At 38.7% G+C, this 24,344-nt stretch overlaps 1 protein-coding gene across 3 annotated transcripts in view; it reads left to right on the top strand.

Annotated features, from left to right (window-relative positions):
* Kibra (WW and C2 domain containing protein kibra) overlaps positions 1 to 23,658 on the top strand; it is a 54,514-nt gene extending 30,856 nt beyond the window's left edge. For 2 of the 3 annotated variants that reach the window (XM_083094173.1, XM_083094175.1), the window contains exons 4-12: positions 13,820 to 13,928; positions 14,281 to 14,440; positions 14,796 to 16,394; positions 16,821 to 16,907; positions 17,741 to 17,927; positions 18,144 to 18,605; positions 18,802 to 19,017; positions 19,451 to 19,926; positions 20,297 to 23,658. In XM_083094173.1, coding sequence (XP_082950299.1) covers positions 13,820 to 13,928; positions 14,281 to 14,440; positions 14,796 to 16,394; positions 16,821 to 16,907; positions 17,741 to 17,927; positions 18,144 to 18,605; positions 18,802 to 19,017; positions 19,451 to 19,926; positions 20,297 to 20,759 — 3,759 coding nt within the window. In that variant the 3' untranslated portion in view covers positions 20,760 to 23,658. Of the gene's footprint in view, positions 1 to 12,227; positions 12,909 to 13,819; positions 13,929 to 14,280; positions 14,441 to 14,795; positions 16,395 to 16,820; positions 16,908 to 17,740; positions 17,928 to 18,143; positions 18,606 to 18,801; positions 19,018 to 19,450; positions 19,927 to 20,296 lie in introns of those variants that run through there. The other variant, XM_083094174.1, reaches the window with a different exon arrangement.
* The last annotated feature ends 686 nt before the right edge of the window (positions 23,659 to 24,344 follow it).

Genomic DNA, 24,344 nt, shown 5'->3' on the forward strand with positions numbered 1-24,344 from the left:
GCCTTCGCAGGAAGACTCAATATAGCACCCGACAATCATCTCGGTGGAATGCTCCGGGGTATCGGATTCTCCGATTTCTCCGAAAGAGCGCCGTGGCCCTCGCGGCAAGGGTTATATACGCATTCCCGACGTGAAAGGGATTCCGATCTCTGCCTCGCGTGATTATGGATTCTTAAATCGTAAAGAATCGTCGATATTCTTACGCGGTATCGAATAGTTTGAGCGTCAGTGTTTTCAATTTCCTCGAAGCTACAGTTAAAGATGTCAATTATATCATAAATATTCATATATCGATAACAAAATATTTTAATAAAAATTAGTCATTTTCTGTGGAAAAATGGATAGCGATATTTTTTAAATTCTTGTAGCTTGCAATTTTTTTAAATATCGTACAATAAAAGATATCTTTTATTATAATCGTCAGTATTAATAATTTTAAATTTCAACAATACTATAGTCTTATTTTAATATTGCAATTGTCATCCCAAGAATATATAATGATTTAATTATACTTTAAGAAAATTAAATCTTAAATCGTAAGAATATATTTTTCTTGATTGAACTCTATAAAATGGCTTTATTCAAGTAAGCAATTATTCAAGCAATTATATTTTTCTTTAATTGACGCAATATAATCTCATTTCAAGATTTCCATGTTAAAACTAAATATATTTTCAAAACAAGAATCCTTTTTTTTGTGCGGTGAGTAATTGTCTATCGAATAACGAAAGTGCGCGGCTCTTTAATCTATCTTTAACCGAAAGACACGCAGTAAATGCATAATATGCTATGAATTAATCGACGGATTCGAGAATCCCTATCGTTGAGGACGATTGATTTTTTCGTAACGCGTCGCGCCACTCGATAAAACGATCTTCTTGAATGAGGAGATATCGGAAAATCTTGATAACGTTCTGCGTAGACCGCGACCTTGTCGAGAATGCATCGGATATTTATGGATGTCGATGAAGTTCAAAGGCTCGATTATGCCTTTGGTCCATGTTTACAGGTCTACAAAAATACCAAGATAAGAGCGCATTTTTTTCAAGTATCGACAACTTTAGGAATGCGATATTTCACAACGAGGATTGGAATTAATTGCGTTTTAATTTTATGAAAAGTTTAATGTGTGTTGTTGTAAAGTTAAATTACCTGGATATTTAACAATATTTAAAACACTGACTTGTCATAAAATTCTTATTCAGAAAAGATTATCTACGAATTAGAATCTGAGAATGAAGGAAAAAATAAGTATATACGAAGAACGCGCATATATATAAATAAAAGGTATACATGTACGCATTATATTCTTGAAGATTTCCACAATACTCTTGAAATATACTCGGAATATTCTCCCCCGCGAGAGAATACGCTCGACAATTGCCGTTCCCATAGAATTTTCTCAGAGAATATTCTCAGAACATTTTCATTCTCATGTTGCAGCGCGAATAATAAATCATGGCGCTTGTTGAGCGTATGTTACAACTTATGCGACGACAGCTCTAATGTGTCGGAGGGACGATAATATGTCGGAAATTATTATGCATAGATTGTTGTATTCTATTGTCGCGATCAATGTATATATCATACGATCTCAAGTTATATTGAAGTGTTTATGTGACGGATAATGGTCGGGATGTACACCGTTTCTAACAATGAGCGATAGACATCGAAAAAAAAACTTTAGCGACAACTCTACTCCTTTATAAATAAAGTGTCAATTATTCCAAGAACCGTTTGCTTATAAATCGTATTCGATTCGAATCAATATTGAAATGTATTACCAATGTTAAAAATTGATTCCGTGCAAAATCGAGGAAGAATTAGAGAAATATTATTTTTATTCTCTATAAAATTTTTACTTTAGCGAGGAATACAAAATTAATATAATTAAATAAATTGCTTAAAATAAAACACATGCATCTTGTTGTCGGAGCGCAGAAATTGAAATCATTCGAGGCGAGATGACGCGTCGCAGAAAAATGCGCGAATCCAGAGAAACGCGTTCGATTCCTCCGCGCGCTGCAGATTCGCACGATTTTCCTCAAACGCGAGTCTTTGGGAGTTGCACGACCTTTCGCCTGCGATCTCCTCCGACTCGTGACGCGACGTAACGAGTTATCGGTGAGCGCGGTCCGATAATAGCATCGCATTCCATTCATATCAGCATCGCTCGGCCTGCCGCCTCTCGCGTACGCGCGTGCGTGATGCTGCTATCTCGTAACCAGAGTCGGCATCGTGCATCGCGAATCGAATGAATTCGAATTCGCACAAGTGAAATCTCGCAAATTTGTATCTCGATATCGGCGACAATTTGTGTAGAGGCAACGATTAATAATTACGTCAAGAGATATCGTATATCGCATCGGTACTTTTGCCATTATTTTTTAGTATCATCGACAATACCAAATTGTTCGCGCTCTGCATTCGATATTCCATATTTTTGACATGTCATGATCATCCCTCTTGACTGCATTGTTCTGTCTTGCGTACGCGATTGTATCGTTGTTTACGATGTACAGATATCATATACCGGTACCGATAACGCTTTTCTTTTATTCTTATCCTCGCACAGTTAATTAGTTGAACTATTTAGATATCCAATTAAATATTGTCTGTGTAACTAGAAATAAAAATACCGCGAAAAAGAAGATAAAAATAGATTGAACGAAACGGATTTCGCGATTGAATATCTCAATGTGTTTTATATCGAATGATTTTTTTAGATAAATTTTATTATTAATTGAATCGAGGGAAGAAATTTACATTACATTTTCGTTTCATACATATAGATTTAGTAGTTTTTCGATTAGATATCGTTACAATGAATGCGTTTATATACGATTGATATGGAAAAAAAATGATGATTCGACGGTTAAAGAGAATAAACTGATATCTGATATAAGAGAGCGATTGTTCGAAGGAGATCGAGATTTTATATTTTTAATTGCCGTGTAATTTTGTGCCGATACGAGTATGATTTACGCAAGGTGTAAATGCTTCGCGCGCCAAGCAAGCGCGATTGTGTCCGTGCATGTTCACGCATATTTATTTAAATGTGTAAGCCGCGCAAATACATGTTGCGTGTATGTGCGAATAAACGCAAAATGCAGAGAACTTTCCCCGACAGGAATTTGTTAAATCTCGCTGCATCTGGCAGATAAAGCAACAGAGCTACCGCGGATATCTCGGTGTCATTATAATAATAATAATTGCAATAATAAATGCATTAATATGAATAATTGCACCTGAATATTATGCACACATATCAGTGCGCGTGAAAAGAGTAAGGATTTAGATTTAATTTAAAAGTCATATGATAAAGATGCTTTATCGAATAGCGATGCACAGAAAGTAATACCATTCTACTGCCAAGAAAAGCGATTACTCGGTTTATTTTTCTTTTTTTTAAGTAATAGTTTTCTTCAACAAAGAATATATTCTTGATAATAGTCTTAAAATATACTCATCACAAGTGTTGGAAAATTTCATTATCATGTACTCGAAAGAAGAATTTATCTTCTCTTCAAGAATATTGAAAGTTGTATCAAAGAAAAATCAAATTTACTAAGCAAACCAAATTTTTGTTTTAATTTAATATTCTTGACTAAAATACTGCACTTACTAAAATTCAGAATATTAATTAAATTTAACGCTTATGGTGAGCTTTGATATATTTGCGGATATACAAACTTATGATATACTTAAAATAAATAATATTTTCTTGAATACACACAGTATACATTTTTCTCTGTATGTGGAGGAGGGGGAGGAGTTGAAGCTCTCGTCGGTGACTAATTTACTATCGAAAACTGTTGGTCGAATATCACGTGTAGTTTGAAGATTAATTAACGATCGATATGTAGATGAGACGCGCTCTCAAGGATTAAACGGCGCGTTGCTATTGAATTAATTGCCTATTGCCGACAAAGGCAAAGGCGATGGGCTGGTTTTGCGGCGCGAGACGAAGGCGAACGAAGGCATCGGAATGCGGCACGACACGATGCGCGACGCGGCGCGATGCGACGCGACGCGACGCTATCGCGCGTCGGCATCGTATCAGCTGTTATCTTCATCGGAGACAGGTGCGAAAATACCTTCTGCGACGCATTAATTCGGCTAGTCTATTTATGCGCTTACATTTTCATCGTGAATCGGCTGCACCTCGGCTGATTCTAAAGACTTTTCGCGCCCGTGCATATGAATGACTGTCGCGCTTCGCTTATATATTTAGCGCGATGCAACGAGTCCGTTGTTGGAATTGATGAATAAACCAGACTTTACTACATCTTTACATTTCGAGGAGAAATTTGACTCGTTCCGATAAATGATTCCCTCTTTTTCTTTCGTCGTTTACAACTGGAAACGTTACCGTTTGACTTTCCACGAAGAAATAATCGGTCGAGAAACCGATACGATGGATAGCTCGATGGATAGTTTCTCCCGAAATTTTTCGCGGATCGCGTGAAATCGCAGCGCGCGCGTTCTTATTTTATCCTCTCGCCGACGAATCTCCGATTAAATTAGGGAGAGCTTAATTCGCGTGCGTGGTATCGCACGATGGCGTGGACGCGCGCTCGTATAACATTTGCGGAATGCACGATATACTTTCACTCTCGCGATATACACAACGTACATTAATACAAAAGTAAGTTGCTTTCGGAGCGGCATGGACGGCGCAGCGAATCGCGTTGACTTGGGCAATGTGTGAATCGAGCATCGTGGCGACTTCTGTGAGCAGGAATGTGGACTGCGTGCGTGCGTCATAGCGGCGTGTCGTCAGTCGACGCAAGCGAATCGAGTCGATCCTCCGATTGCGTAAAGTTGCACGAGTCCGATACCTCGCGATATCGAAAGAAATCGAAATTGTGCACGGGATATATTATATGTATGGGATCGTTAAGACGTAATTTGTCATAAAATTTTAAGTATGTTATAAATTATGATAGAGAGAGACAGAGGGAGAAATACTTAATTTTTTAAAGGGGATGGGGGAAACTTTCGAGTACAATTTTTTTCGCGAGGAGAAACTTTCTTTAAATAAATAGCATTTTTCAATTTTCCAAAAATTTTACTTTTTTAATCTCGATTTATTTTCTTCGATGATTAAAAAGAAAGATAAAATTGCGAGGAAGAGAGGGGACGAAGCTTTTGAAAAAGTAGCAAAGAAACAAGTCGCGTGTATATGTGTGTGTGTGTGTGTGTGTGTGTGTGTGTGTGTGTGTGTGTGTGTGTGTGTGTGTGTGTGTGTGTGTGTGTGTGTGTATGTACTCGATATATATGTATATGTATATCTCTGTATATATATATATATATGTGTGTGTGTGTGTGTGTACTCGATATATATGTATATGTATATCTCTGTATGTATATATATATATATATATATATATATATATATATATATATATATATATATAATATATACCCGGTTCTTGTATTAGCCGTAGATTCTCTCGTTCTCTTTTCTCTCTTTTCCTTCCTCGCTCTTTTCCTCTCTCTCTTCCTCTCGCGGGAGCCACGTGCGCCCTGAGGAACTCTTCTTTTATATCCCGCGTCCTTTGTTCGGCAGCAGCTGTCCGGCCAAAGAAATTCCTTTCTCGACCGTCAGCCCGATTACTCTCGATCCCTCCGTTCTCTCTCTCTCTCTCTCTCTCTCTTTCTCTCTCTCTCTCTCCCCCTCCTTCCATCAAACGTAAATCTGAATCAGATATCACTGATCTCGCGCGTTCCATCCAACGCTTGCAAAAATTCACGCGTATCGATGAATATACGTATGCGTATGTGTGTGAAATATTTTTTCTACATAATATACTACGAATAGGAAATATTAAAATGATAAATTCCTCAAGAGAGAATTTGGAGTTCAACTTTTCATACGAGAAAAGTCTATTTTTTAAAGATGTATATTTGAAAAGAAATTCATCTTTGACAAGTCGAGATCCTTAAATGGATTTCGAGCTTACCGCAGGATGCGAGCAAAATATTTGTTTTTAATATTTAAATCTTTCGAATCACTCTTTATCTTACTTGTTGGCTTTATTCTTCGAATGGCGCGTGATCGAGAACAAAGTGTGATATGAGTCACATCTCTGGATGCGTTTTGCAAAGACATCTGCGAGGCACAGAGACGATAATTGCACTTTACGAGATACTTCGCATTTCGTTAAAATATAGCGTCCCGGTTATATAAATTTCTTTCGCGCGTTTAAAATTATTAATGCGCAGGAACGTTATAATTATCGTATAAAGGGGCTAAGAACGCAAAGCTACATCCGTTCATGGGCATATCGAGTGATTTTCCTACCCCCGTGCGCTCGAAATGGATCGGGTTGTTTAGAGGGGCCCTTTGAGCGAAACACGAGACCCACTTGATACGGAATTCGGTAGCCACAGGGCGATCACGTGAGCGCCCGGTAGCGCTCGGACCCTCAACGCCCCCCCTCCCTCCCTCTCCCCCCTTCTCCCTGCCCTCCCTAAACCTAATCATTTTAATCTCGAGAGCACGCACGTTCCTCTTTCTTTCTTCCTTTTCGTCGTGTCGGCCATCGTCGGGTCCTCATCAGCCTTGGGGTGGCAGCAACGGCCGAATTCTACGAAAGTCATGTCCGATGGAAACTCGAGCGACGTTGTCTCGTCTGGACGTCGTAAAATTTATAATTCGTATAATATTGGAAGCGAATCGCGAGACTCGTCTTTGTAGTATTTTTGTAGCGATTATTCGCGCGTAAATTAATCTTTGGGGCACAAAGTACGTAATATAAATTACGTAATTTCCGAATAATATTAAAGAAAACATTCAATCGCATATATTTATTCATATTTATTTCATATTTAAAAAATTATACAAAATTGCTTTATACAGCTGTTTTTTAAAAAACAAATATTTGGTTCAGAAATGGTTCAGAAAAGGATACCGTTGAAAGAGCATTGAAAATAAATGAACTCAAACTTAATCGATTCGGCCAAAGAATCATTCATCATTGCTAGTAATGAACGGAAATGTTGAAAAAGGCATTCTAAATGTCAACTACGGAGGCAACAACTAAACATCGAAGAAACCTTAAATAAAGCAAGACGGCGCCGAAAAAAAGGCCCACTCTCGCGTCGTGCCAAGCACTCTCTCTCTCTCGCTCTCTTTCTCGCGTATTCACAAGAAAATCTTACGAATGCGCCCAATTACAAAACACCGCGGGCATTCCTGAATAAGCCTATACGCTAAGGCCGTATAGTAGTGGCCTGGCACTGGCCTCGTAGGTATCCTCGCTTCCCTCTCCTCCTCTCTCTGTTATTTCGCTTCCTCTCTCTCTCTCTCTTTTATTTGTACTCCCTCTCCTCCACGGGCCCGCGTGGTTGGCGCGCTATAAAAGGGGGTCCCGCGGACCGGGCCCGACCCAGGTCCCGCTGCCTCCGCCACCGAGCCGCGCGCTCAGATAAATATGCGGGAGGGGTCGGAATTCCTCACTCGGCTGCATTCCGATCCCTCCCCCTCCGCCGTCGCCACTACCGCCAGCATCACCGTCGTTCCTTCGCTCGCACTCGCGCGCAAACGGGCCTCCTTCCTTGCCATTACTCTCTACAATGTGAACTTCTCCTCAGCCGTGCCGCGGCCTCCCTCTCTCTCTCTCTCTCTCTCTCTCTCTCTCTCACTCTCTCTCTCTCTCTCTCTCTCACTCTCTCTCTCTCTCTCTCTTTCCTTCTTCTCTCTCGCAATCTTTCTACCTCAAGTTTGCTCCATCCGCTCCATCTCGCTTCCCGTAGATCGCGAGCTCGTACGCCTCGTGCAAATTCGCGCACTCGCTCCCTGCTCGCGCGGTAATCATCGCCCTGTGGTACCACAGCCATGTCGGACTCTCGTGGCACTCTTCGTTTATAGCGTACAGAATGATGTGGGTCAGCGAGAATTAAGAAAATGTATACGATTTTTTCTAATTTTATATAAACGCGAAATCTCGTATGACATTTCGTGTACATCGCCATGAAATCGAGCGTACAGTAGGTGGTTCGTTCTCTTTTTTTTTACGCTTCTCGTTTGTTTTTTCCGAGCAAGCTTCAACTAGAGATATTTATTCGTTTGATCAGCTTCTCGTTTCACATCGTCCGTCTTTGCCTTCCATTTATTTCCTGTTTCTTCGCGATATACTTTTATCCGCCTTTATTCCTTTGTCGTTTCTTTTATTCGCACACTTTCCCACATTGCTCCCCCCCTCCAATATTTTCTATCGTATTTATCTATTTCTCTCAAACTTTCTCGCATCCGTTCGTCGCAGCTTTTTATTTTACTTTACTGCCTCCTCGCGCATTCCAATTTCCTCCATCTTTTCACTCCATTTCCTCATTCGTAACTCTCATGTTTACTTGGCTTCTACCCTCCCTCGTCTTTTCCCCTCTTGGAAACGCATTCCCGCGTTGGCCTCCCCGTATATTTTCTTCCTGGTACAGCTCTCGTCTTCCGCTTTGCTCCGCGTTCGCGCACGGACATCGTCCTTTCATCGCGCAGAAGGCATCCTGTACGCGCAGCGCCGAGATAGCACATCTATACGTATATTCATACACGTTTATTCGTCGAGTGACTATTAATTATTATTGTACATCTACCATCAAACTCTGATATCTTGTCTGATCCCATCGAGAGAAAGAGACCCATCTCGCGTCGGAATATTTTAATATCTCGACTCTTGATCGTCGCGACAAATCATATTCGATCGCGCACCTGCTTTTTCTGAAAACGTCACATCGATCGCGGATAAATTTTACTTTTCATTCGATATCTTGTGCGCAAGCGACGAATGTGGATTAAAATAAAATGCAAGGAAAGTGACTATCGGATGATTAATTTTCACTCAGAATTGAGGAATAAATTTCCCTTTATTTATAACATCTTTCGATTCTCTTTAATTTTCCTCTCTGATCTTTGAAATGAAACTTTTTTTGTATGTATGAATAAGTGCTAGTGAGGCATCTCGGCGTGAAAAATTGAAAGGAATGTTAAAAGCGCCCTACTGAATCTTAATAGATTCGTTTAAAACAGAATTTGATAATTTTATCATCTACAAACGACAATAAACAATAGTATAATTTGCTCGTGATGCTTTATAGACATTATATTTAGTATATGTACAAAATAAAATATGAGTATACGACAAAGAATTGATTCGTGCAAAATCTGTTAATTTTGATTTCAGTTTTCGTGAGAAATGTCCGATCTCGATCGGAGATGAAATTGTTCGGGAGAGTAATAATTCGAATCATGATCGAAGCTGCTGGAATTTTGAACGAGAGCAAAGGACGACGTTCGTGGCGGTTCTCGTAGCGTTCTCGAGGCGGAGGAGGCGCGCTCGCGAGAGCGAGAAGCAGGAAGAGAAAGAGAGAAAAGGAGAGAAGGGGCAGGCCGATGGAATGGAATTCAGCAATCAGTTAGGCATTTGGCTCTAGGATAGCGTGCTTCGGGCGGTATAAATCGCGGCCGTTTGCGCACAGGGATATATCCGAGAGACGCCTTCCGCCTCCTCTTCTCTCGTCTCTCTTCTCTCTTGTCGTCCCTTCCTTGGTTCGACGACGCGCGGCTTTTCTTCCATCTCGTATGATCCTGCCACATCTTCCTCCCCTCGTATCCTTCGAGATGACCTTTTGTTTTTTGTCGTGCTAGGAACGGTATTAGGCGTCCCGCTTGGAATGCGGCTGTCGCCTGAGAGCCTCTTCTCTCCTTCTTTTCAATTCTCTCGAGACAAGAGAAATGTCCTAGGCATATAGAGGATGATCGCGAAAAGTAGGGATGCGAGGTGAAGAATGATAAACAAAACGAATGTAGCGAATGAGGCATAAAAGCTTATACTAAAGTCAAATGTATATTGCGTGTAACGATTTATATATATCTTGCGTTTCCTTTTATTTTATTTCTGCTAAGCAGAAAATTTTGTCGCTCTTAAATCAAGTAGAATTTATTGTGGAAGAGAGCTTCATGTTCTGAAATTTTGAATTTTTCAGATTAGAATGACGAATGCATTTTGTATCGCATTGACAAGTATCGAAGATAGCGAAATAATGAGATACGATATTGCTATTTGCAAAATTTAGTAAGGAGTAGAGCAATGTCAAGGACGTACATCAGGAAAGAATGTGTCGACAATTTTATATATACACATTACAGAAGAAGATTGTACACTGGAGAGAGTGACGATTGGAATCTGAAAGCAGACTTGAAATTTCCTGTCGGAAATTAGTTTCCAGGGAAGAAAGTCCACCAAACGAAAAAGGATGCGTTAGTCGGAGGTCGTTCGGCTGTCACGTCCCGATGACGACGACGACGACGGCGAAGGAGGAATAGAAAGAGGAGCAGGGAAAGAAGACAAGGATGAGGTGAACATAAAGGCGGGAGAAAAATAAAGCCCCTTTCCGCGGAGCGGACGAACCGGCCCGTACTCGATACCATCTGCGTGCTCCCTCGACAATAATAGTATAGACCAAGAAATATGCGCGCGAGGCGTCGTGGGTTCTCTCCGACGTTTCGAGGGCGAAAAGGAAGAGATGATGAGGAAGAGCGGAGGAAGGGAGAGAGGACCCGTGAGGGCACCGTGCGAAGGATGGGGAAGAAGAAATCCGTGCGCTCTTCCCCGATGCACATATCGCTGGAGCCCCATGGGCGAGCCACTCCGCGATTGGCAGGGAGTGGTGGGGCGACGCGCAAGAGCGAGGCCCTGGCCCCGGGCCTGCTCTTAGATGATCGGAGACACGGCTGATGGGCCAGTAGGGGCCCCAGAAATTCCAACAAGGACGGGGCATAATGCGCGACTCAAGGTCGGTTCTACTACCGACGGCAGGGCCCCGACGGATGCGCGACCACGTTCAGCAGGGTCGTACCGTGACCTCGCCGGATCTTCTCCTCCTCCTCCTCCTCCTCCTTCTATTTCCTCGCCCTTCCATCGCATCCCCTTCCTCCCCCTCCGTCCGTCCTGCCTCTCGTTCGTCCTCGTCCTCCGCTGATACTTCTGCGATCCTGGCTACCTCTCCCCTTCTTCACCCCCCTTCTTCCTACCCGCGCGCACGCTACGCCCCACCAATCGTGCAGGATCATACATTCGCCCTCGGGCGCCCTGTGCTTCTGGATCGGACATTCCGCGGACCTGAAAAAAATAAGCGCTCTCGAGAGCTACAGTGGTGATAATAAGCGCGGATTTCCGCCCTGCGCGCAATGACCATTAGAAAAATTTCCTCTATCGTCATTAATAATATTTTACAGCTTTTTACTTATCATTTTTGCAAACATCTCGCGTGCATCGTCAAATTATATATAATTTTTGCCGTTCGATAAAAATTGTGGCAATAAATAATATACATATGTATACATACACACACACACACACACACACACACACACACACACACACACACACACACACACACATGTATATGTATATAATATATTATGTACAATATTATATAATATTATATATAATATTTTAATATTTTGATGCAAAATTGAAACATGTCAGTACGAGTTGTATGTCGGTCGCGTTCCTTATTCCTTATCTGAAACGCATTTTCACTTTAACTGACAGCTTGAAAATATCTCAAATCGTAGCGCGAGTTTAATTAAATGATTTGTTTTTAACGCGAGACATTATCTTGCGCTATTCAAATTTTAATGCACCTTTTCTAATCAGAGTTTATCGGGGTTCGGATTATGACGATCCTATCTGAACTGTCTTTTTACGCCGAATAAGAAAGAGGCGCTCGAGGGCGCCGAGAAACGAGAGAGAGACGGCACGAAAAATACGCGGTGAAGAGAGCCTCTGGAATGAAAGAAGAGATGATGATGATGGAGAAGATGAAGAAGAAGAAGGAGGAGGAGAAGATGATGATGATGATGATGATGATGATGGTGATGATGATGATGGTGATGGTGATGATGATGATGATGATGATGATGATAATGATGATGATGATGATGATGATGATGATGATGATGATGATGATGATGATGATGATGATGGTGATGATGATGAAGGAAAAGAAGAAGGAGAAGAAGCAGAAGAAGCAGAGGAGGAAATAAAGAGGGGAAAGGGGGAGTTCGCGGAGCCAGTTCGTGCTTCATTCCGTTGAAGAGAGGAAAGAGGCTGTGTGCACGAGGTTGTAACGGTGGGGGTAAAAGGGGTGTCGGAGGAGAGGTAGGTAGGGGCATCGAAGAGGGGGCAGGCAGAACTGGCTGGACGATGCAAGAAGCGAAGGAAGAGAAGGCAAAAAGAGGAAAAAAGGTGGGATCCCTTAAAAATTGAGACCCACGGAGGTGGGGATCGGAATTTCGGGCCCCGTACACCGGCCAGTCTCGAGGAGGCCTTCGCGAAGATGAGGTGAGGAGAAAAGAGGAAATAGGAGAGTATACGAGCGCAGGAGGGCACGAGACGGGATCGAGAGGAGGAAGAGAAGAAACGGCGAAACGAGAGAAGGCGGAGAGAAAAAGAGAGGAGGTGGTGGAAGAGAAATAGGAAGAGGAGAGGAAGAAGAGGAAAAAGCAGCAGAGAAGAAGGAAGAAGAGGAAGAAAGGCATCGTTGCGTAGCCGCAGAGAGTGCGCGCAGTCCACCGTGTACCCGGCATGGACCGTCAGTACACCCTCTGTGTACTCGTACCGGCGCACCAGTACCGTAGTTACGTGGACAATTACCATCATCAGCAGGCGCAGCAAGAGCAGCAACGCAAGATTCTGCAACGTCCGTCTCCGACGTATCTCCAGTATCAACAGCAGCAGCAACAAGAGCAGATCTACGAGAACGTTGTGTCGCAGTATCGCATGAGGATGTGCTATCATAACGACTACGAAAACGATGAGCAGATACAGAAATTCTACTGGGAACAGTGTTACAAGCGCGCCGATGACGCCGATGCAACGGCGTATTATTATTGCGAATATGTAAGGATTCGTTTAGGGAAGGAAGAAATTGTAGATTTCAAAGTATTCTCCTGGTAAATGTCGCGTTCTTCGATTTAATATAACACGCAAGTGCGACTTGTACTTCTGTTGTGATTCAACGTGCAACGTAAAATTACGTTACCTCTTTTAAGGGAGATGCTTTGCAAAATTTACCGCCAAAACGCGTTGAAGCTGTAATATTTTTTTTCGCGTCAAAACGCGATTGTGTCGATATGAATCTAGTGTGATACATTTATTGCGTTGGAAATGGTGCAGTTCTTTTAAATATTGGAATAATACAATGATATATTGGAATATCAGATGAAATAATCCATAAACCATTGATCTAAATCATCGTTAATCATGTTTTCCATCGTTTTATCAGATACTATTTGATAAATATTACATCTATTTCATTCCAATTATCTATGAAAATGAAACGTTTTTCGACAATCATTTGAAAGGATCTTTTAAAGTTTTTATGTTAGAAAAAGATACATTCTCTGCTTTATAGATTCATCTTTTTGGCGAAAATTCCGTTTAATTTTCAATTGTATATGTACACATATATATTTATCGTTTATACTTAACACTTGATCGTACACAATTTATGATAAATCGATAAATAAGTTATTTAAAATCAGTAATTTATATAGTACAAATTTTTACAATTTTAATAATCATTTGAAAAAAATTATACAATTTGTAGATTATTCCCCCTTTGTAATTATTATCTTTTTAATGTACCTACCTACTTAATTCATCTTAACACATTATGCCAAAAAGTAAATAGTAGTTTTACCGCTTAGGATCAATAAAAGAATGAATGTATCATGTTATATAATGTAGATACGAGAACCAGTTGTGATGACAGTTGTTTTAAAAAAGATCATAAAACTCTTGTGTTATAGGCGAAGAAGGAGATCTATGACGTAAAACAGCAAAGGCTCTGTCTGGCGCAGGATGAGTACAATCATCTTAATAATGCCCTGACTACCCTTGGCGCATCGCGTACAAGTTGTGAGTAATTTAATAGAAAATAAATATGTTTTTCTATAGTTTCAATTATTTTTTTAATGAAAACAAATTTTAATAATTTTTTCCTAAATTAAGTAAGCCATGCTTACATTACATGCAGTCATCTGTGAGTATTTCTCATCGATTATATCATTATTTAAAAGTATACCGTCTACTAAAACGAAATTATAAATTGTAAATTCAGAAATTTGGTAAATTTAGAAATAAGCGGCAGTTTTCTCTAATCTCGTATTTTTAATACACGATTAAATATTTAATCTAAATAGATTGCAATATATAAATAGATGTAGGTAAATTGTGTCAAAAAGTACTGACGAATATTTGTGGTTCACAGTATGTTCCAGCTCGAGTTCCTTGAGTACCAAATACGACCCTGACCTGCTCAAGTCCGACGTGGCACTCGCCAGGAGCCGAGTTTCTCGATTAAAACGAGAACTCGAGCAGATTCGAGCGGAGATGAACTGCACGCAACGAGGAGTGGATACTCTCGCCAGGTATAATACGTGTAAACCTTAATCGATGAAATTAAAAACAAGTTTTTATATTATTTAATTTTTTTAATAGACAATATTAATAATTTAATGTTGTCTTATGAAATATAAAATCTAGTGTAAATCTTTATAAAAATTATTTCTATGCATTCTGTTAGAAGAATCTCGCGCAAGATTTTGACTTGTGCTTTTTTTAATAACAAATAATATTATTTCATATATAAATTGAAAAATTCTAAAGTATCAGCCCGTATTATATACAAAATGTTTTACCAGCAATTATTTACACAAATGTTTAATTATTTATAACATTTATGTGTGAATATTTCTAATTCTTGTCAATGGTTTCTTTTTACAGTGTAGAGCAAAAATTGAGCGGCCATCATGGATGCTACAATATCATGGAAGCACAAGCCATCATGACCGAACTCCGTAATATCCAAAAGTCCTTGAGTTCCGGAGAGAAAGAGAAGGCCGAATTGATGCAGTCGTTGGCGCAACTCAAAGACGAGTTGACAAGGCTGCAATTGTGTGAGGGTAGTCCGGAAGCTAGCACGCTCAGTTTGCCGCAAGAGAAACTTAGCACGGCTTCTCAGACTGATCTCTCGGGTGAATTGGTACCGATCGGGACCCGATTGGCCGAAATGGCGCGCATAAGATTGCAATACGATGAGGCGAGAAAGCGAATTCAACACATTCAACAACAGTTGGCAGATCTCGAAGAGAAGGTGACGCCAGGTCAAACCGAGAGCGATAAGGACAAGCTGCTGCTATTTCAGGAGAAGGAGCAGCTGCTGCGAGAACTGCGGAGTATCACACCGCGCACGAGAACGCAACAGGATATGAAGAAAATCCAATGCGAGATTCGTAGGCTCGAGCAGGATCTTAATACTGCTTTTGAACTATCGAACAAAACCATCACCGATCGCGTGCGGCTCCACGAGGAGAAGCAGTTGTTGTTGCAACAACTCAGGGACGCTCTGCGATCGATGGCAATGCTAGAGAGCCAGCTAAAAACATTGAGCGCTAGCACGTTATCAGTGAGCAGCAGTTCTAGCCTCGGTAGTCTCAGCACGACTAGCAGCAAAGGTTCCCTCAGCTCCGGGCTTAGCTTCACGGACATTTACGGCGGTCCACAGTGTCTGGGATCTGTCGGCTCGCAACAAGAACGACCGGTCGACATGGTGGATCTGCACAGACGCGTCGAGAGATTGTTGCGCGGCTCCGAACAAAACAATCTCGTTGGCACGCCTTCGCCTGGTAGATCTCAGCCCAGTCTCTCACCGAGATCGAGTCTGTCGAGTGTAAGTCCGCCCGTGTCACCGTTATACGAGAATGCACCGATGGGTCCACCGCCTACCTACGAACAAGTGGAATTGCAGAGGAGGCAGCATCAAAGAGTGGCGCCCGTGACAATGACAACGGCGGCAGTGACGGCTAGTGGCGGTGCAACCGCTGCGTCGCATCTCGACGGGAATCAACTGGAAGACCGTTTGACAGAACTCAGATTCAGTCAGCAGCAGGGAGTACCGCAACAGCAGGAGCAATCGTGCTCTTCCAATTCGCAGGATCGCCTAAAGCTTGTGGTTGGCCCGCATCCGCCCATCGAATTGCAGTCGTGCAACATGTCACAGGGCAGTGGCCTAGGTAGGCCTGGCGCGTCTAGTGTGCAGTTGCTACAGCTGCAGCAAGCGCCACCACCACCACCTCAAGAGCCGCCCCCGTTGTCGCCGATCAGCGAGACACCGCCGCCGACTGGGATTAGGTCAAGGGCCAGCAGTTCTGGCACCAATACTAGATCCGTTTCCGCTGCGGTCTCCGACGAGAGCGTTGCCGGCGACTCGGGTGTTTTCGAGGCTTCCAATCGGAAAAGACTGTCCGGGCTCATCTCCGATGTGGACCCATTGGCTTCTGGCGAGATGAGCTTGGAAACGGCGCAGGTGCAGATCAAATTGAGGTACGTTTGTTTCATAGCACGTTTATTTATTTTTTTTTATATTTACGAGTTTATAAATATCGCGAGTAAATAAAAAATGTTGCATATCTAGAAATATCAAAGTGTTAAAAAACATGTTTGTTTTGTATCCAACAAAATAAAATTTTTGTTGCAAAGTTATATATATATATATATATAATGAGATTACGAATAATAAAGTATACGTTAAAATATATTGTATAAAACAAATACATACGTAATAAACAAAGAGATGCAAAAAAACACTTTAATGTAAAATATTTTTTTGTTCGATAATGTACATATATGACTTTTTATAGATGCTTTTATATTGCAAATTACATTTTGTAGGATTTTGTTTGTATCGAAAAGATGCAAACAAAATTTGAATCTTGGAGTGAATTAAGATTTATAATGTTATGTATTTAGGTATTCGGTGAGCGATGGATTGCTTCATGTTGGCATCGAACGCGCGAGAAATCTAGCCGCGCTTTTCATACCCAATAATGCGCAAGTGTGAGTATCTACAAGATTTTTCTAATTATTTTCAAGCGATATATTCCAAGCAATATTTCACCTTATCGCAATAATCAATCGTCGCATTGTTTATTTCCAGTTTCTATTCCTTGTAAAATTCAATACGAATATTTTGCATTTTCGATTAGTCAACATTGCATACAGTTTAACATACACAAATATTGTCTATAGGTCGAATTATATCCGCGAAGGATGTCTCGTTTTCAAAGATAACCGATTAGATAACTTGATTGCGCAATGTTGAGTCGACTTGCTAATAAAGTTACATAAATGCATTCGACTTTTGTCTATTTGTCGAATTAGTTGCTTAATCAATCACATTGGAGCTTCCAGATATTGGCGTATTTAAATGAAATTAAAATATAATTATGAAATTCTTATCGCGTTCGTGTTTAGATCATTGACCAACGAATGTCGCATTCACTTTTGTTATGTAAGGGCCCGCTTATTATCAGCGATACCGTGATGATCTCGCAATCAGCTTTACGGCCACTCAGGAATTTATTGCCGCAGCCATTGTGTCCGGCTATCGGCTATAAATTCGCAAAACGTGGTACGACGCTTCGATGAATAAGGAGAGGGAGAGAGTTTAATGTATAGTTGCGCGTTTGATTAATGATTCATCTTTCACACGATGATGAATCAACATTTTCCAATTTTAAATGGAAAGAGAAAGAAAAAGAGACAGGACTATATACTATATATATGATTCTTCTCGTGAATTTTATTTCGCATAATTGTTGTAGAACCGCCATTTTTGTTAAACCCCTTTTTATGCAAAAGTAACGTTTCTCTTTCGTTTCATATTTCAGATATATCAAAGTCGCTTTGTTACCGATGCAACCGCCCGTCAGTCACATGTGTTGTTGCACAAAATCCGTCGTAGATTTGCGAAAACCGACTTTCGGTGAGACATTTCCGATCGCCGTACCGCTCAACAAATTGTACACAAAGACTCTGCAAGTGACACTTTGGTGCACCGAGGCCGAAAAATGCTTGGTACGTTTATAGTTTTCTCAAACTTATCGTATTTTATAAGTTTTTGCTATTTAAAGATCTTATATTCTATTACAATGCATGTCTCATCAGAATGTACTCTAAATTTGAGACAAATTTAGAATCAACATTTCTATTTTTCATTTAGATGAAATTAATAAAAGTTTAACCTTTTCAAAATAAATGATTAAATCATACTGTACATTGATTTCATTACAGGGTTCTGCACAAGTCTCGCTAGCAGACTTCAGTCCAGAATCTCCTAGCGTGAAATGGTACAATATACTCTCCTTCCGCTTCATGCAACCGTCCGACACCAGTCCTAGTACTAGCACCAGTAATAGCGCTTCTACGAGTGTCATGAGGCAAACGAAGCACGACAAACAGGAATCAGACATCTCAATGTATAGAAGCGCACAAAATACAAAAGAAGAGAGTAGTGACGAAAGTACAATAATCAGTTCTCAGACGTCTACCTTGACGAGGAATCAAGGCTGTGACGAGTTACAAACAGCCGTAACGCTGAGACTCGAAGAGCTCGCCAATTGTTTGGGTAGTCCAGAAGAAGAAGATGAAGACGGCGGTGGTAGCGAAAGCGGAAGTGAGGGCAGCGACGAAGAGGGTATCGTTGTAGAGTTTATAATGGAGGACAATATTTTGGAGGATGTTTTGGAGCACGAGGTAACTAAGATTTACTTATTGCTTACAAATCGTTTGTCTTAAAGCTACATCAAATCAAAAAGCTACTTGAAATTCAAACATGTCTTCTTTGAACTTCTTTCACAATAGATAGATTATAAATTTTATTAAATTTTTTTGTCCAACATGAGATTTTTAAATGTATATTTCTAACGATTAAATTTATGATGTAATGTAGGAAGAGGAAGAACTGAATGAGGAAACGAAGCAAACGCAAGACAAGGAAACAAACACCGAATGCGTATTCATTCCGGAGCAAGGCAAGCAAAGAAAACTCTCCGCGGCTGGCGTCGTGCCCGGCGCTATTCACGACGACAAAAACTCCATTGTAATCAAGAGGAGCCAGACATTCTCACCGAGCGCGGCCGTTAGCAAAAATCATTACATCTGTCGAGTGAGTTTTAACTAAATATAATTTGCTACTATATCTTATTTACTTATTTTGTTATTTACAATAGTTTTTCTATAAAATGCCGTGAAAAAAAAATTTTTAATTCTCAAGTTTTATTTTCATATACAAGAAGTTTTTAAGCTTTAATCGTAATGCGTAAATTGTAAACAAATAGTTAAAAAGAAACGACTACATATCACATGCAAATATACACACCCAAGTAATATTAAATACACTCAAGTACACTTTATATACGAGTGATTAAATTTAAGAGTTGAAAAATTACCGTTTTGATTGAAAGATTATAGAAATTAATTTGTTACTTGTTTTTACTACACTATAATATTTTGAAATATGATTTTTAACATCTTGTAAAGAGTCTATTCCTTTAAACGTTGTTATTCTCATTTATTTCTCACGTTTTATCTTTGCACAGCTTAATCGTAGCGACAGCGATAGCAGTATGCCGCTTTATCGCAGAGGCGGACCTTTCCAACGAAATTCAGTGGAGAGACGTTCCCTACGGTGGCGTCGACCATCCTCCGCTCTCAGTTACAAAACCACGAAGAAATCGTCTCATTTGCCGCCCACAATGAGAACGTCATTGGATCTTGAATTGGATCTCCAGGCGCAGCACGCTAGACTGAATAATCTCCAAGATGAGCTTAGTAGGTTACGGGAACTGAAGCAGCGATTGGAACAAGCACGCGAGAAAGGTGATACTGATCTGGCAACGTGGCTATTGGAAGATCAAAAATTCCAAAATCTTATGGTACAGGCCGAAAATGGCAAAAATGGTAAAAATGCCGAAGAGAAGAAAGTGGAGAAGATGATGAAGAAAACATCGAAAGAGATTTATAAATTGAGGAAAACGAAAGCTGGGAAGGGAAAACCCGACATCATCTCTTTCAAGTAAATAAGTTTTATTTTATCCCAATATTGTTTATTATTATAATTATATAATATATTCCAATAGAGAAAAAATATTTTTGTATTATTATATTTAATGCATATTTTTTCAATTTCTTTGTTATTTCGAAATATTATAATTGAATATCCAATTATTTAAGAGATTAATATTCAAAGTAATACTAGGGGTAATATTCGAAATCAACATTTTAATTAATGTTAATTAAAATTAAAAAATATTGAATCTTTAAATAAATTGCAATAAGAATCTGTGATTTTTTCGATTGTCTCGAGCATTGTACGAGAAAGAAGGGAAAGTCACAATATTCATAAAAATCATATTTGATAAACATGCTATTTTTCTTTTTTTCAGGGAAAAGATGGCCTTTTTCACGCGGGTGAATTTGAACGTTCCTATTTTGCCACCCGAGGACCTCGGAACCGATAATACATGTCCTACGGCATCGCACACGCATAGAAGATACGCGTCGGAGCCCGTTACCAGCGCTCACGGTATTATAAATTCAACGATGCGGCCAAACAGCATTCCCGGCGCAAGCGCATCATCCGCCGCGAGAAGCAGCAGCGGCGTCGTAGATCGGAATGCGAGCGGAATTATCATCACGAACGTTAATGAGGATGAAATCCCAGTGATGAAAAATACCGATAAGCCTGTAAACGCTAAAGGTCGGCCAGCGACGGAATCGAGCGCGCAAAATTCAGAAAACGGCGAAAGTGAGGTTCCATCTAAATCCACCGAGAAAAACGAAGGCAACGGGGAGCCGGCAAAGAGATATGAATACGTCGTCGACAGGGTTCTCGGTGTAGAGGTGTAGGAAACACCGAAAAAAATTGTGCGAAGAATATTTTAGGCTTCTACGCGAATCGCAATTTTCGCGTCACCGTAAATCTGCCTTTTTCAGTTTCAAGCAGCAAGATAAGAAAAGAACAGAGTTGAATCACGGAAACCGCTGCTTCCTGAATCCTATTCTGAATCTTAGGTGCCATGTGCAGATTGCAAGGACGCGCGCGTTGAAGGAATAAAAGACATAAATGTTATCGAATGTGCTGCTGTAGCTGATACGATCGGTCGTAACGGCTATATTCGCAACGCGTGTGCCAATGCCGCTTACTAGAAGCAGCCTTTCGATAGATGCGGTAGCGAGATTTGCGCGCAAACGCGCAAGCGCGATGTGTATATACGAAAACGTAAATTATTTAAATGGTACTCCATATACGGTAGGTTATTTAATTGTTAATTATCCGACTCCATGTCTGAGTCCGTGTCGCGACCGCAATATAATTGCGTATTATATTATTGTTCGTTTCCTTTGTGCGTCGACCCAATACATGACCCACCGAGCAGCTGGTCTGCGATTCGAAAGTTTAACAAGAAAAGGCTGCATCTAGATTGGCTGGTGAATTTTGTTCCGATCTCGGTAATGCCGTTTTCAACAATAGCATTCAGTTTCCTGACTTCAAAAAAGCTCTTCATCCAGTGGAAATGTATCCAAGTGTCCTTTACACACTTATCGATTTTAAAGACACGAATCGATTAATAACGTGCCTTATCATCGAATTCGTCGCGCGGGAAATACTGTGACGATTATATCTGATATAAATTATCGTGGTACAATTAATTAACGGTAATTCTTCATATAAGAAGAAAAAATAAGTAAAAATAAATGTAAAATATAATTTCTTTTTAAATTGCACATAATTTTTCAAGAATCATGACTTTTTATAAAATATAAAAGTAATATACGGACATAACATATTTAATTATATGTTGATGATAAAATTATAATTGTTCCTAATAAGCTTTGTTATACATATATAATTAATGTACCATATATAATTAATGTACCACGATTTATTAAATTGCGTTCAATAATCTACTCATCACAAAAAAGAAAAAAGGAGCAAAAACATATTTGCTCTTTTTTTCCTAATGTTACTACTGAATTGCCTACTGAACTCTACCCTGGCTTGTGTTATTGCATCAAAAACGAACATCTGAATGAAAACTATGACAATCGAAAATACTCACTGCTATTTTCGTGAATAAGCAACGATTCGAGTTAATTACAGCTGTGTCCAAGATATCCGGTGCTAATGACATTATATAGAAAGTAATCCAAGGATTAACTATACATAGTAGTTGCATCAATGGTTGCTTCGTGGTTAGATGATTTTATCCTATGATGTTTGATTTATCTCTCTACATTATTGTAGCTGAAAGAAAAGTTTAAAATATTTTAAAAGGTTTTAAACATTTAAATTTTATTTATATTAACTTTTTTGAAAATAACTTTTTTTAATGCAGTTTTCTGCCTCTTATATTGTTATTTATTTTTTAAAAGATTTATAATTGACAATTCAATTGATCAAATTGATGCAATTAATATCCTAATAAATATTCTAATAAAAAACACAAGTTTATTAAATAGATTGTGTAATCAATTACTGGCATTTTCAGACTCGTAGAGAAAAGAAATTTTGAAAAGTTGACATCTTTAATATCATAATGATTGTTTAATTTGAACAGTCAAAGCCTTTCCACATTTTGCTTTAGATGAGATTTATAATTCGAATAGAAAGTGTATTTATAATTTAATATGATATATATATTTTAATATGTGTGCATACTATGTATTTTATACATCTGTGTGTATTTTTGAAAACATTTTTGTAACGTACAACACAGAAAAATTATATATACAATTCTATTCCAAATTTCATAAATTATAAGATTGTCTAAAGTGGGCTTAACAGTACAAAATTTGACAACTACAAATTTTAATCGACGAAATTCTTTAGTGATGCACAGTATACATGTATAAAAGAAATAATACTTTTATTGCATTTGGGATAAGAAATCTTTAATGAAAAAAAAAAAGAATCCAAAATAAAAGATCGACAATTCTAAGTCGTTAAAAATTTTACGAGAGATTTCAAGGTAACGGATGCCATATTATTTATATATTGACAAGCCCAGTGTGAGTTTTGAAAGAGAATTGAAAGAGAGAAAGGAGGCTTAAAAAGTGAAATAAAACTGGGAGGAATTTGTATATATTTTTGTATATATGCATCTGGACGATTATATGCTTATAAATTTACACGCTTATAAATATAATGTATAATTATATATACATATATATGTGTGTGTGTATGTATATGTATATAAACATACACACACACGAGATAGAAAAAAAGGAAGTTGCAGCATAGTGATGAATTCACTCTGTTATTTAAAAATGTATTGTTATGTATTGTTATCAGTGCGTTCGATTTTACAGAGCGTCTCGTAAACTTGCAAATTCAGAAAGCAAAATTAAACTCAGAAATATATATATATATATATATATATATATATATATATAATTGCCTCAGCGCTCATAAATGCTGAAATTATCATGCTCATGTATTTAATTAAAGCTATATATTATTATATTATTTACACTACCGCATAGAGCCTTATTGTATCAAAGTATAAGTATAATAATAATAATAATAATATCAATAACGTTAATGACGTTAATGATACCGCTAAGAGAAATGCTAAATAGACGATAAAAATAAAATATTATTTCGTAAACAAAACATATTCACATGCAGTTACACATACACATCATAACATGAGATACAGAAGTACAGAAGAAACAATCACACATTCACAGTTTGATTTGTAAGTAACGGTTCGTATGATAATGATTAAAAGGACAAAATACAATATATTCTCTTGCCACATTTATTTGCGTTGAATACCTTTTCTCATATTCTGCATCTCGTATCAATCTTCCGCTATCCTGGATACGATTACGAGTTTAATTAGAATCAATACTTGAAAAAATTTATATACAATATATTTTAAGAAACGGAAATTCTCTCTTGTAAAAGGAAATATTTAGAATATTAGAATCTCAAAATTTCCTAATCACAAGGTACTAATAATTTTTAACTTATAATCCATTAGTATTAATGAAATAAGTTTGAATAAATGACAAAAAGCTTGTTGTGTTTATTCACCGTGTTCAATTTTAACTGAACTTTGACAGATTAAAAATTATGAAGAAATTTTAACATCTCGAGAAAATTTGAAGATAAAAATAAAACAAAAAATCATTCATATGAATCAAAATCTTAAGAAAATTACTATGTAAATACAAATAACTATATATAAATACAAAATTGATGATTATATACAAAAGATTCGTATAAATAACGTATAAATGGAAAATTTATATTCAATCTACATACACATGTTATATATGTTTCTTGGAAATACGTAGACGTATATAATATTACCTGGAATATTTCGTCATCTATGAAAATTTCTGTAAACGTCAATTGATGATAACAGGTAATTAATTTTCTCCCGCCTTGCAAAATCCCGTTTTGAAAATTTATGATTATGCTAG

Source organism: Camponotus vicinus, unplaced genomic scaffold (genome assembly GCF_025532165.1).
Source record: "Camponotus vicinus isolate PSW18456_S1 unplaced genomic scaffold, iyCamVici1.0 SCAF_3, whole genome shotgun sequence".
NCBI lineage: Eukaryota > Metazoa > Arthropoda > Insecta > Hymenoptera > Formicidae > Camponotus > Camponotus vicinus.